The 12,645-nt window shown below is 49.0% G+C and overlaps 2 protein-coding genes across 2 annotated transcripts in view; one reads left to right on the top strand and one right to left on the bottom strand.

Annotated features, from left to right (window-relative positions):
- Positions 1 to 9,272: 9,272 nt before the first annotated feature.
- LOC132829817 (uncharacterized protein DDB_G0271670-like) lies at positions 9,273 to 12,216 on the bottom strand. The gene is made up of 2 exons (XM_060847181.1): positions 11,133 to 12,216; positions 9,273 to 9,349 (listed from the first exon to the last, which is right to left on the bottom strand). The coding sequence occupies exons 1-2, from the start codon at positions 12,214 to 12,216 to the stop codon at positions 9,273 to 9,275; spliced, it is 1,161 nt and encodes a 386-aa protein (XP_060703164.1).
- Positions 12,217 to 12,328: 112 nt separating this feature from the next.
- Positions 12,329 to 12,645, top strand: part of dnajc8 (DnaJ (Hsp40) homolog, subfamily C, member 8) — a 77,129-nt gene continuing 76,812 nt past the window's right edge. The window contains exon 1 of the mRNA XM_060847280.1: positions 12,329 to 12,497. Within this exon, the coding sequence (XP_060703263.1) occupies positions 12,408 to 12,497 (90 nt within the window). The 5' untranslated portion in view covers positions 12,329 to 12,407. The remainder of the gene's footprint in view (positions 12,498 to 12,645) is intronic.

The raw sequence follows: 12,645 nt of genomic DNA, 5'->3' as shown, positions 1-12,645 counted from the left end.
CTTACCATTAAATGTATAAGTCCTGCTAAGATTTGCTTTCCCAAGCAGCACTTCGCATTTATTTGAATTAAACTCCATTTGCCACTTCCCAGCCCATTGGCCCATCTGGTCAAAATCCTGAGGTAACCCTCTTTGCTGTCCACTACACCACCAATTTTGGTGTCATCTGCAAACTTACTGACTATACCTCTTATGCTCTCATCCAAATCATTTATATAAATGACAAAAAGTAGAGGACCCAGCACCGATCCTTGTGGCACTCCAGTTGTCACAGTCTGAAAAACAACTCTCCATGACCACCCTCTGTCTTCTATCTTTGAGTCAGTTTTGTACCCAAATGGCTAGTTCTCCCTATATTCCATAAGATCTAACCTTGCTAACCAGTTTCCCATGGTGAACCTTGTCGAATGCCTTATTGAAGTCCACATAGATCACATCTACCGCTCTGACCTCATTAGTCCTCTCTGTTACTTCTTCAAAAAACTCAATCAAGTTTGTGAGACATGATTTCCCACGCACAAAGCCATGTACATCCTGTCCCTTGAGTCCCACACTTGGGGAAAATGCTTTTTGCTTTTGACACTGTCTATACCTCTCATGATTTTGTCGACCCAATCAGTTCCCCACTCAATCTCCATCTTTCTAATAAAAACAATTCTAACATACTCAACCTCTTTTCATAGTTAGCACTCTCTAAAAGGCAACATCCTAGTGAACCTCCTCTGCACCCTCTCCAAAGCATCCACATCCTATTGGTAAGGTGGCGACCAGAACTGTACACAGTATTCTAAATGTGACCGAACCAAATTCTTATACATCTGTAACATGACCTGCCAATCCTTACACTCAATAACCTGTCTGATGAAGGGAAGCATGCTGTATGCCTTTTTAGATGAGATTACATTCCCCTACAGTATGGAAACAGGCCCTTCAGCCCAACAAGACCACACTGACCCTCCAAAGAGTAACCAAACAGACCCATTCCCTGACCCTATATTTACCCCTGACTAATGCACCTAACACTATGGGCAATTTGGCATGGCCTATTCATCTGATCTGCACACCTTTGGATTGTGGGAGGCAGCCAGGGGAAACCCACACAGACACGTGGAGAATGTGCAAACTCCACACGGACAGTCGAATTTTGACAGGGTAAAGAAGTATATAATGCTTACACTAGTTGGTATGTCAGTAACTAGGAATAACAATTTCAAGACTGTCAGCAAGAGAGCTAGAGTGAGATGAGGAGAAATGTCTTTACTGAGAGAATTGTTAGGATTTCGAATATGCTTCCTGGGAGAGTGGTGCAGGTGGATTCAATTGGAAGTTTCAATGGAGAGTTAGATAGTGATTAATGTACAGTGCTATGGAAATAGGACTGGAGAATGGGGCTGGCTGGGGAACTCTTTTGGGAGCCAATACAGGCACTTTGGGCTGAATAGCCATCTTCTGTACTGTAAAATTCTATGATTATATAATTATGAATCACGTTTTGGTTCCTGGATGGTGACTGAAGCACTGTGTACCTGCTACATCTTGATTAGATTAGATTACTTACAGTGTGGAAACAGGCTCTTCGGCCCAACAAGTCCACACTGACCTGCTGAAGTGCAACCCACCCAGACCCATTCCCCTACATTTACCCCTTCACCTAACACTAAGGGCAATTTAGCATGGCCAATTCACCTAACACTGAAATGTGTGTCTTGACCAAATTTGAAACCAGTATTATTATCTAAAGTGAAATCATCTAAAATTACTGTTGATCAGTTTGAGAGGAAAGTGTTTGCAAGGGTATTGATTTATTCTTTTTCCTCAACTGTACGAAGCACCATCTAATGGTCAGGTAGGAAATGACTGAACATCACATGTGATTTGGAATTGGAGCTCAGGGTGACATTACAGTACCAGCTTTACATAATGGATTCATTCGTGTTCCTGAAGGATCTTCTTAATGGCCCCGTGTAGTTAGTCTCAGCTCTCAAGTGTAGTTTGGATGTAGTAATAACTGTTAATCTTTAGACTATTGCAATGTTCATTCCTTATGGGAATCTAAATAATTATAGTGTGATCACACTGCAGTAAATATCTATACACAATGTTTCACAACAGTTAAAAAAGAGGTAAGTCAAACTTGTTTTGGGTATTGGTTGAAAGAGGAATGCTGATTGTGTCCCTGAGAAAATGCTCTGCTTTTTTTTTGGATAATTTTTTTCTGCATTCAACTTGACAGAGACAGAGTCTTACAATTTAACTATTAGGCATTAAAGGCACTCTTCAGTTCAGCTTAAGTTTGGAAGCACCATCATCTCCAAGTCAGACATGATCCTCGGGTTGATGTGTATCGCCTTTGCTTTGGTGTGGCTGGGTCAATAACCAAGCATTCCCTTTCTGACATTATTGCGTGATTGCCATCACAACATGAGCCAGAGAGGTTTAAAGAGAATACATAAGTCACCAAACTCACAGGATGAGGTCATCGCTGCATTTATTGCCTATCCCTAATTGCCTTATTGTTGGTCTGAAGTCACATGGAGGCCAGACCAGGCAGGGATAGACAGGCAGGAGGCCTGAAGAACACGGCAAGTCAGGCAGCATCTGGAGATGGAGATTTTGACCCTTTGGGTATAACCCTTCTTCAGGAAGGCCAGGTAAGGATGGCAGTAATGGGCCAGATGAGTTTTTCCTGACAATCAACAATTGTCATCCAGATTTTTTCTTAATGATTTCAAATCCTATTGTCTGCTGTAGTGGGATTCAAAGCCAGGTCTCCAGCACATTCCCAGGGTCTCTGGATTAATAGTGGACTGATAATACCATGAGGCTATCACCAACCCCTTGTTATGGTCAAGGACAGTGGGCAATGGACAATAATACATTATAGTCAGCATTTTAAAATCAATTTTTAAATTGCGTAAAAAAAAGTTTCATGATTTCATTTGTAGAAAACTATAACAACTCTAGACCAGAGGCAGGGAGGAAAGACATGGGCACTATGGTTGCTCCCAGCCTGGGACCCAGTCACTGAAATTATACACTCCCTCAGACCCCCACACTGACCCAAGCTCAACACCCCCACACTGACCTGAGCTCGACACCCCCACACTGACCCGAGCTCAGTGACCCCACACTGACCCGAGCTCAGTGACCCCCACACTGACCCAACCTCAACGCCCCACACTGACCCGTGCTTAGTGACCCCACACTGACCCGAACTCAACACCCCCATACTGACCCGAGCTCAGTGACCCCACACTGACCCGAGCTCAACACCCCCACACTGACCCGAGCTCAGTGACCCCCACACTGACCCAAGCTCATCACCCCCACACTGACGCAAGCTCAACACCCCAATACTGACCCGAGCTCAGTGACCCCACACTGACCCGACCTCAACACCCCACACTGACCCGTGCTTAGTGACCCCACACTGACCCGAGCTCAGTAACCCCACACTGACCCGAACTCAACACCCCCATACTGACCCGAGCTCAGTGACCCCACACTGACCCGAGCTCAGTGACCCCCACACTGACCCGAGCTCAACACCCCAACACTGACCTGAGCTCAGTGACCCCACACTGACCCGAGCTCAACACCCTAACACTGACCTGAGCTCAGTGACCCCACACTGACCCGAGGTCAACAGCCCCACACTGACCCGACCTCAGTGACCCCACACTTATCTGAGCTCAGGGACCCCACTGACCCAAGCTCAGTGACCCCACACTGACCCGAGCTCAACACCCCCACACTGACCCGAGCTCAGTGACCCCACACTGATCCGAGTTTAACACCCCAACACTGACCCGAGCTCAGGGACCCCACACTTACCTGAGCCCAGTGACCCCACACTTACCTGAGCTCAGTGACCCCCACTTACCTGAGATCAGTGACCCCACACTGACCTGAGCTCAATGACCACACATTGACCCGAGCTCAGTGACCCCACACAGACCCGAGCTCAGTGACTCCACACTTACCTGAGCTCAGTGACCCCCACACTGACCCGAGCTCAGTGACCTCCACACTGACCCGAGCTCAGTGACCCCCACACTGACCCAAGCACAGCGGCCACACCATATTCCAAACTAAGCGGTCTTACCGCTAGGCCAAGCACAATTGTCCCTCTACACTCCTGGATCCTGATGAATGGACCATTTGTACTCCTTGTCCCAGGCCTTATTATATCCATACCCATGGGCGAGTGGAGGGGAAACTAGTTTACCGTTTCCAGGCAATGATTTTTCATCAAATTCGTTTTTGTGAAAATATTTTCCATTGATAGGGAGGCTCCCCAACATTCTGGATCTTAATTGCTGTAGAGAATGGGTTGGTCTCGTATGTGCTGTGGTTAAGTAACAGTCACTGTCAGGACACACATGGAAAAATGGCCAGTTTAATGAGTTATGGGCTGGAGTGACCAGCAATCTTGAAATCATAAGTCCCCAGAGAATCAGCCTCTTTAGGGCATAAGGAAAATGACTTCCATCTGAATTATATCTGACTTCTTTGCATATTTTCACTTCCCACGTGTTCTCACAATGTGAAAGACTGTAAACAATTTATCTCAAGACAAGGTCACAGCGTCTTAAATTCCACTGGGCCTGGAGTTATGGATGAGATTCTTTGGATTGTCTCTGGGATTGATCCAGTTTCAGGAACTCATTGATTCGCAGCATTTCCTTTCCACGATCAGGGATTTTTGGAAACTGGAGAAAGCAGCTTTCTATAGAGGAATTTAAGAAAGGATCGCAGGAATCCAGCGTGATTCTAAGAATGTGCTAAGGGTTGCTGGGAACTGTGAGTTTCCAGCAACATCTTGAATCCTGTTATCCATGTCATTCCATGCTGCCCAATGCACGATTGTTTCTTTGCTGCAATCTGTCGTAGACCAATATCTTCTGATATTGTGTCTCGGAGAATTGACAATGTTTGTAAGTCATCCTCAACAAAGTGAGATTTGAAAACCACTTCCCACCCGTGCAGGAGACTGGGGTGGTTGCCTGGGAATGGAGTGGCAGTGGCAAGACATTTGAGAGGCTCAGGTTTCACATGGTATGTTTTAATTTAGTTTGCACTGATAAACTGTGTTGCAAAGTGGCAGTGGATATAGGTTTCACCACCAGCTGCAGTCTAGCCAGGGCTCCTCTCAGTCCTGGCAGTGGATAAGGGGAGATGCGTGGTCTGGGCTTACAGAGTCACAAAACACAGATGAGGATCTTCAGCCCATTAAGTCTACACAGACCTATCTCCATGAATCCCACTTTCCAGCAGTTGGACCATAGCCTTGATTGATACGACATTTCAAGTGATCATTGATACATGTTTTAAAGGATGCCTCTACTATCCTCCCAGGATGTGCATTTCCAGATTCCCATCACTTTGGGTAAAAACATTTTTCCTCAAATCCCCTCTAAGCCTCCTAGCTCTTTCCTTAAAATAATGCCCTTTGTTATTAACCCTTCAACTACGGGGAACACTACTTTCCATCCGTCCCCAGGGTAAACTTGTACCGCTGCCAGTCCAATCACATCCTTCCTATAATGTGGCAACCAGAACTATAGGGCGGCACGGTGGCTCAGTGGTTAGCACTGCTACCTTACAATGTCAGGGACGCGGGTTCCATTCTGGCCATGGGCGACGGTCTGTGTGGAGTTTGTACATTCTCCCTGTGTCTGTGTGGGCTTCCTCCGGGTGCTCCGATTTCCTCCCACATTCCAAAAGATGTGCAGGCCAGATGAATTGGCCATACTAAATTGCCCATAGTATTAGATGCATTAGTCAGCGGTAAATGTAAGGAGATGAGTCTGTGTGTTTTACTCTTCGGAGGGTCGGGTGTGGACTTGTTGTTTCCACACTGTCGGAAATCTAATCTAACCGTACTTCAGCTGTGGCCTAACCAAAACATTGTACAACTCCAACACATCCTCCTGCTGTTATAATCTATGCCATGACTGATTAAAACAAGTATCCTGGTTGCCTTCTTAACAATCCTATTGACATATTTTGTCACCTTCAGCCTTCAGGAGTCTGTGGACAAGCACCCCCAAGATCCCTCTCTTCCTCTGAGCTTTCTACCATCTTGCCATTCACTGTGTACTCTCCTTTCTTGTTACTTCTTCCAAAATGCATTGCCCACAAGCATCTGCCACTGAACTGCTCATCTGACCAACTCGATTATATCTTGCTGTAACCTAAGACCTCCTTCCTCACTTCCAACCATCCGTCCAATCTTTGTGCCATCTGCAAACTTACTTATCACCCCACACCCCACTTATCATTCATATATATCCCAAACAATAGGGGTTCCAGGACTGATCCCAGAAACAGTTTTGTGATCCAGGAATCTGAAACCGCACCTTTTGCATCAACTCTTGAGTTATTCAATAGTCTGCCCTATGCTCCTAGCTCTAATTCGCTAGCACATGCACTGGGAATAATCCCGATATTACAGCTTTAGAGGTACTGCCTTTTAATCTACTGCCTAGGTCTGCGAATTCTTGATGCAAGACCTCATCCCATCCATATAATTTGTACCAGCTTGTACCACGACCTCTGACTTATTACCCTCCCCCTTTAAGATGCCTTGCAGCCACACAGTGACATTTCTGACCCTGACCCCAGGAAAGCCACACACTGGAGTCACATCTGTGTCTGCAGAAACATCTGTCTGCAACCTCACCACACTCCTACATGCTTGGACGTTTGCTGTTCTGTGCTGAGCAGCTGAACCACTGAGAGTGCCATGACATTTTCCCTTGTCGCTTTCACCAGTGGAACCTTCACTGTCATTGTTTTCCAACACAGAAATGTGGGGATGCTCTCTTTGACTTTTCTGCCTGCCTGGCTCCTTTAATCTGCCTGCAGCTTCTTTGTCTGCAGGGTGACCACATCAGAAACCAAGCTCTGCAAGTTATCTAGGAGAAAGTGAGGACAGCAGATGCTGGAGATCAGAGCTGAAAAATGTGTGGCTGGAAAAGCGCAGCAGGTCAGGCAGCATCCAAGGAGCAGGAGAATCAACGTTTCAGGCATAAGCCCTTCTTCAGGAATGAGGAAGGTGTGCCAAGCAGGCTAAGATAAAAGGTAGGGAGGAGGGACTTGGGGGAGGGGCGTTGGGAATGCGATAGGTGGAAGGAGGTTAAGGTGAGGGTGATAGGCCGGAGTGGGGTGGGGGCGGAGAGGTCAGGAAGAAGATTGCAGGTTAGGAGGGCGGTGCTGAGTTGAGGGAAACCGACTGAGACAAGGTGGGGGGAGGGGAAATGAGGAAGCTGGAGAAATCTGAATTCATACCTTGTGGTTGGAGGGTTCCTAGGCGGAAGATGAGGGGCTCTTCCTCCAGGCGTTGTGTTGCCATGGTCTGGCAATGGAGGAGGCCAAGGACCTGCATGTCCTTGGCGGAGTGGGAGGGGGCCTTGGAGGGAAGTGAGGGGGGAGGTGTGGGCAAGTTTTGCATTTCCTGCGGTTGCAGGGGAAGGTGCCAGGAGTGGAGGTTGGGTTGGTGGGGGGTGTAGACCTGACGAGGGAGTCACGGTGGGAGTGGTCTTTCTGGAACGCTGATAGGGGAGGGGAGAGAAATATATCCTTGGTGGTGGGGTCTGTTTGGAGGTGGCGGAAATGACGAAGGATGATACCATGTATCTGGAGGTTGATGGGGTGGTAGGTGAGGATCAGTGGGGTTCTGCCCTGGTGGCGATTGGAGGGGCGGGGCTCAAGGGCAGAGGAGCGGGAAGTGGAGGAGATGCGGTGGAGGGCATCGTCAACCACGTCTGAGGGGAAATTGCGGTCTTTGAAGAAGGAGGCCATCTGGGTTGTTCGGTATTGGAATTTGTCCTCCTGGGAGCAGATGTGAGGAGGCAAAGGAATTGGGAATATGGGATGGCGTTTTTACAGGGGGCAGGGTGAGGAGGTGTAATATAGGTAGCTGTGGGAGTTGGTCGGTTTATAGTAAATCTTCATGTTGAGTCGGTCGCCCGAGATAGAAATGGAGAGGTTAGGATAGAAAAGGATAGAAAAGGGGAGGGAGGAGTCTGAGAAAGGTGTTAGGGGTGAAAGGTGTTAGTAAAGTGGGTGAACTGTTCAACCTCCTCGTGGGAGCACGAGGTAGCACCGATACAGTCATCGATGTAGCGGAGGAAAATGTGGGGCGTGGTGCCAGTCTAGCTGCGGAAGATGGACTGTTCCACATATCCGACAAAGAGGCAGGCATAGCTGGGGCCCATGCGGGTGCCCATGGCAACTCCTTTGGTTTGGAGGAAGTGGGAGGATTGGAAAGAGAAGTTGTTCAGAGTGAGGACCAGTTCAGTCAGTCGAAGGAGGGTGTCAGTGGAAGGGTACTGGTTGGGTAGGAAGAAGCGGAGGGCTTTGAGGCCTGTGTGATGGGAGATGGAGGTATACAGGGACTGGATGTCCCTGGTGAAGATAAGGCGTTGGGGGCCGGGGAAGCGAAAATCATGGAGGAGGTGGAGGGCGTGGGTGGTGTCCCGAATGTAGGTGGGGAGATCTTGGACTAAGGGGGACAGGACCATGTCGAGGTATGCAGAGATGAGTTTGGTGGGGCAGCCTCCACACGCATCTTTTACTGCATCCGCTGGACCCGATGTGGCCTCCTCTACATTGGGGAGACGGGCCGCCTACTTGCGGAACATTTCAGAGAACACCTCTGGGACACCCGCACCAACCAACCCAACCGCCCCGTGGCCGAACACTTTAACTCCCCCCTCCCACTCCGCCAAGGACATGCAGGTCCTTGGCCTCCTCCATCGCCAGACCATGGCAACACGACGCCTGGAGGAAGAGCTCCTCATCTTCCGCCTAGGAACCCTCCAACCACAAGGGATGAATGCAGATTTCTCCAGCTTCCTCATCTCCCTTCCCCCCACCTTATCTCAGTCCCAACCCTCAGGCTCAGCACCGCCTTCTTGACCTGCAATCTTCTTCCTGACCTCTCCGCCCCTACCCCCTCTCCCACCTATTACCCTCACCTTAACCTCCTTCCACCTATCGCATTCCCAACGTCCCTCCTCCCTATCTTTTATCTTAGCCTGCTTGGCACACCCTCCTCATTCCTGAAGAAGGGCTTATGCCGAAAACGTCGATTCTCCTGCTCCTTGGATGCTGCCTGACCTGCTGCGCTTTTCCAGCAACACATTCTTCAGCTCTGCAAGTTGTCCTCAACTTCACATATGCGTTTCTGTGTCTCCAGCTGATCCTCTTGTTCCAAGTCTCAGTGCTGCAGCTGTTGGAAAAAACAGTACTACAGAAATGGTCATTTAGAATCGCAACGGTGTCGACGATTTCCCACCTATTGTGGAAGCCCAGCCCGAGCTTGCTGGCTTCTTGTGAACGCCTGTCCGAGAACAGAGAACCACCATTCGATTAATAGCGTCAACAGTACTGTCTTTATTCAAGATTGCAAGTATACACGTATACAAACAAGCTTGGGAGCAGATCCACGCTAGCCCACGCCGGATGCTAGTCAGTAGTTGCTCAGCTTTCGATTGGAAACATTGTCATTATATACAGAAGTTCTCACGCCAGACAGTTTCCCGTGTCACGGGGTTATCACAAAGTACGTTAATCAAGTTATACTTAAATGTAAAAGTACACATCAGGGATGCTCTAAGTCAGACATACAGACGCCAGCATCACCTCAAGTTAAGACATTAGCATTTTTCTGAAGATAAACTATTAGCATTTTCTTTAGTTAAGACATCAGCATTGTTTTAAAGTTAGGCATTTAGGCACCAGCATCCTGCTGGTAGCCGCCCCTTGACCTGGTGCTATGTACTATACTATTCTCGGACATGTGGGAACGGGCTTGTTTATTCAGCTTATTTCAGGGAACCTTACAAGTTGCTGTGTTAGCAGTTTGTGTGTCGCTCAGCATGTCGGTCAGTACAGTCAACCCCCCACAAACATTGACCATTTTAACCGACACACCGAGCGCCATTTTCTATATGGCTACTGGGTCTATCTTCACCTTATCATTATGGTACAGCATTTTGGCTTGGGCTCACCTGTTCAGTCAGTCAGTGCCACCGTTGGACTGGCATGGACAAAGTTAAAAATCACAACACCAGTTTATAGTCCAATAGGTTTATTTGGAAGTACAAGCTTTCAGAGATCTGCTCCTTTATCAGGTAGCTAATGGAGAGGAGCTAAGACCATCAGGAAAGATTCCTGATGGAGGGCCTTTGCCTGAAACGTTGATTTTCCTGCTCCTCAGATGCTACCTGACCTGCTGTGCTTTTCCAGCACCACTCTAATCTTGACTCTAATCTCCAGTGTCTGCAGTACCCACTTCTGCCTGGGAGTCTAAGACCAAGTTGCGGTTGCTTCATCCACTGCCTGGATGGATAGGAGCTCAGGTCAGGCAGAGAGACAGGTTGCCGCTGCCATTATTCACAGCCTGGATTAATAGCAGTTCAGAGCAGAGAGACCACTGAGAGAAACGAAGCTCACTCACTTCAATAATATCAGTCCGAGACAAGATGTGAAGCAACAGTATTGTTTATTATACGCTTGCGAGCGTGGTGCCTAAATTAGACACGCAGAGTTAAGCAAGTATATTTCTTATATAGGATTCTCTTCTCTTTCCCTCCTCCCACTACTCTAAACCTGGCACCTATTACTATTGTTTATCTCTTGCCTTATCTGGCCTTGTGCATAACAAAGTACAAGTTTTACTTGGCCATTTCACCACATCCTGCTGTGGCACATTGTTAGGTATATTCTCCTTCACTACTATCTGTTTCCCTTGCTTGTAACATTTCCTCCCATTCCTCATCCATACTGAGCCTTACAGCCTCTTAAATGTGATTTGTTTTTGTTTTTGCAGAAGCGGGAAACAGATGCTTATGATAACTGTTTGTACAGGCATATCTAGCTTAACCTACACCCCCTTCCCTCACAGAACCTTATCTATTTGTCTGCAACATCTACCATTGTTTGCAGGCACATTTCATTTTTGTATGCACATTTTAGCTAATCCAAAAACAATTATATATTTCCTTCACATAGTTTTCATTCCTTGTTTTCTAAGCTCTTGGCTGAAACAATTATACACTGGTGTGAGTTCATTTACCTTGGATAAGTAATTATGATTGCAAAAGTAACAATGCTTCACCTACATCCCACACCACTGCTGTTGCATTTATTCATAGTCCAGACCCAGTCCAGTCCAGAGCCAGACAGACTGCTGCTGCCTTTATTCACAGCCTGGAATAGCAGGAGCTCAGAGCAGGCAGACAGGTTGCTGCTGCTGCTGCTGCCTTTATTCACAGCCTGGACCAGAAGGAGCTCAGAGCAGGCAGACAGGTTGCTGCTGCCGCTGCCTTTATTCACAGCCTGGAATAGCAGGAGCTCAGAGCAGGCAGACAGGTTGCTGCTGCTGCTGCTGCTGCCTTTATTCACAGCCTGGACCAGAAGGAGCTCAGAGCAGGCAGACAGGTTGCTGCTGCTGCTGCTGCTGCCTTTATTCACAGCCTGGACGAGGAGGAGCTCAGAGCAGGCAGACAGGTTGCTGCTGCTGCTGCCTTTATTCACAGCCTGGACCAGAAGGAGCTCAGAGCAGGCAGACAGGTTGCTGCTGCTGCTGCCTTTATTCACAGCCTGGACCAGAAGGAGCTCAGAGCAGGCAGACAGGTTGCTGCTGCTGCTGCCTTTATTCACAGCCTGGACCAGAAGGAGCTCAGAGCAGGCAGACAGGTTGCTGCTGCTGCTGCCTTTATTCACAGCCTGGACCAGAAGGAGCTCAGAGCAGGCAGACAGGTTGCTGCTGCTGCTGCCTTTATTCACAGCCTGGACCAGAAGGAGCTCAGAGCAGGCAGACAGGTTGCTGCTGCTGCTGCCTTTATTCACAGCCTGGACCAGAAGGAGCTCAGAGCAGGCAGACAGGTTGCTGCTGCTGCTGCCTTTATTCACAGCCTGGACCAGAAGGAGCTCAGAGCAGGCAGACAGGTTGCTGCTACTGCTGCTGCTGCCTTTATTCACAGCCTGGACCAGAAGGAGCTCAGAGCAGGCAGACAGGTTGCTGCTGCTGCTGCCTTTATTCACAGCCTGGACCAGAAGGAGCTCAGAGCAGGCAGACAGGTTGCTGCTGCTGCTGCCTTTATTCACAGCCTGGACGAGGAGGAGCTCAGAGCAGGCAGACAGGTTGCTGCTGCTGCTGCCTTTATTCACAGCCTGGACCAGAAGGAGCCCTGTTTTGCCCATTCCAGCCCAGAGCAGGCAGGTGGGCAGTTAGGACAGGTTGCTGCTGCTGCTGCCTCCATCCAGCGTCAGTGCAGTCCCAGCCTGGGCAGCTGTCAATCATCCCGCGGGGACCGGCGCTCAGCAGCGCCACCTGGAGGGCGGGGCCGCGGGTCACGTGGTTCACCGGGGGACGGCCGGCGGCCGGCGGCAAAATGGCGACTCAGAGCGGAGCGGCCTCCGGCAGCCTGGCCCCCGCGGGAGATACCGGCGGAGAGGAGGCTTTCAAACTCTTTCTGACCGAGGTAAAGGCGGCTGGACCGTCCGGTAAAGTGGAACAGGAGGGACCGGGACCGAACCGATTCCTCCAGAACAGCGCCCAGCGACTTCCCTGTTTCTTCAGGAAAGGGCGGCTGCAGCCTGAGGCCTGGAGCTAGGCCTGGGGGGGGGGGG

Source organism: Hemiscyllium ocellatum, chromosome 30, assembly GCF_020745735.1.
Source record: "Hemiscyllium ocellatum isolate sHemOce1 chromosome 30, sHemOce1.pat.X.cur, whole genome shotgun sequence".
Lineage (NCBI taxonomy): Eukaryota > Metazoa > Chordata > Chondrichthyes > Orectolobiformes > Hemiscylliidae > Hemiscyllium > Hemiscyllium ocellatum.
Note: the sequence above shows the minus strand (reverse complement) of the source record. Positions and strands in the feature narration are given on the sequence as shown.

Coding starts and splice junctions, on each gene's coding strand:
- LOC132829817 (XM_060847181.1), bottom strand. CDS start 12,216: ATGGGCAAAACAGGGCTCCTTCTGGTCCAGGCTGTGAATAAAGGCAGC. Junction 9,350..11,132: donor CAACAGCAGTGGTGTGGGAT/GTAGGTGAAGCA, acceptor GTTCTCGGACAG/GCGTTCACAAGAAGCCAGCA.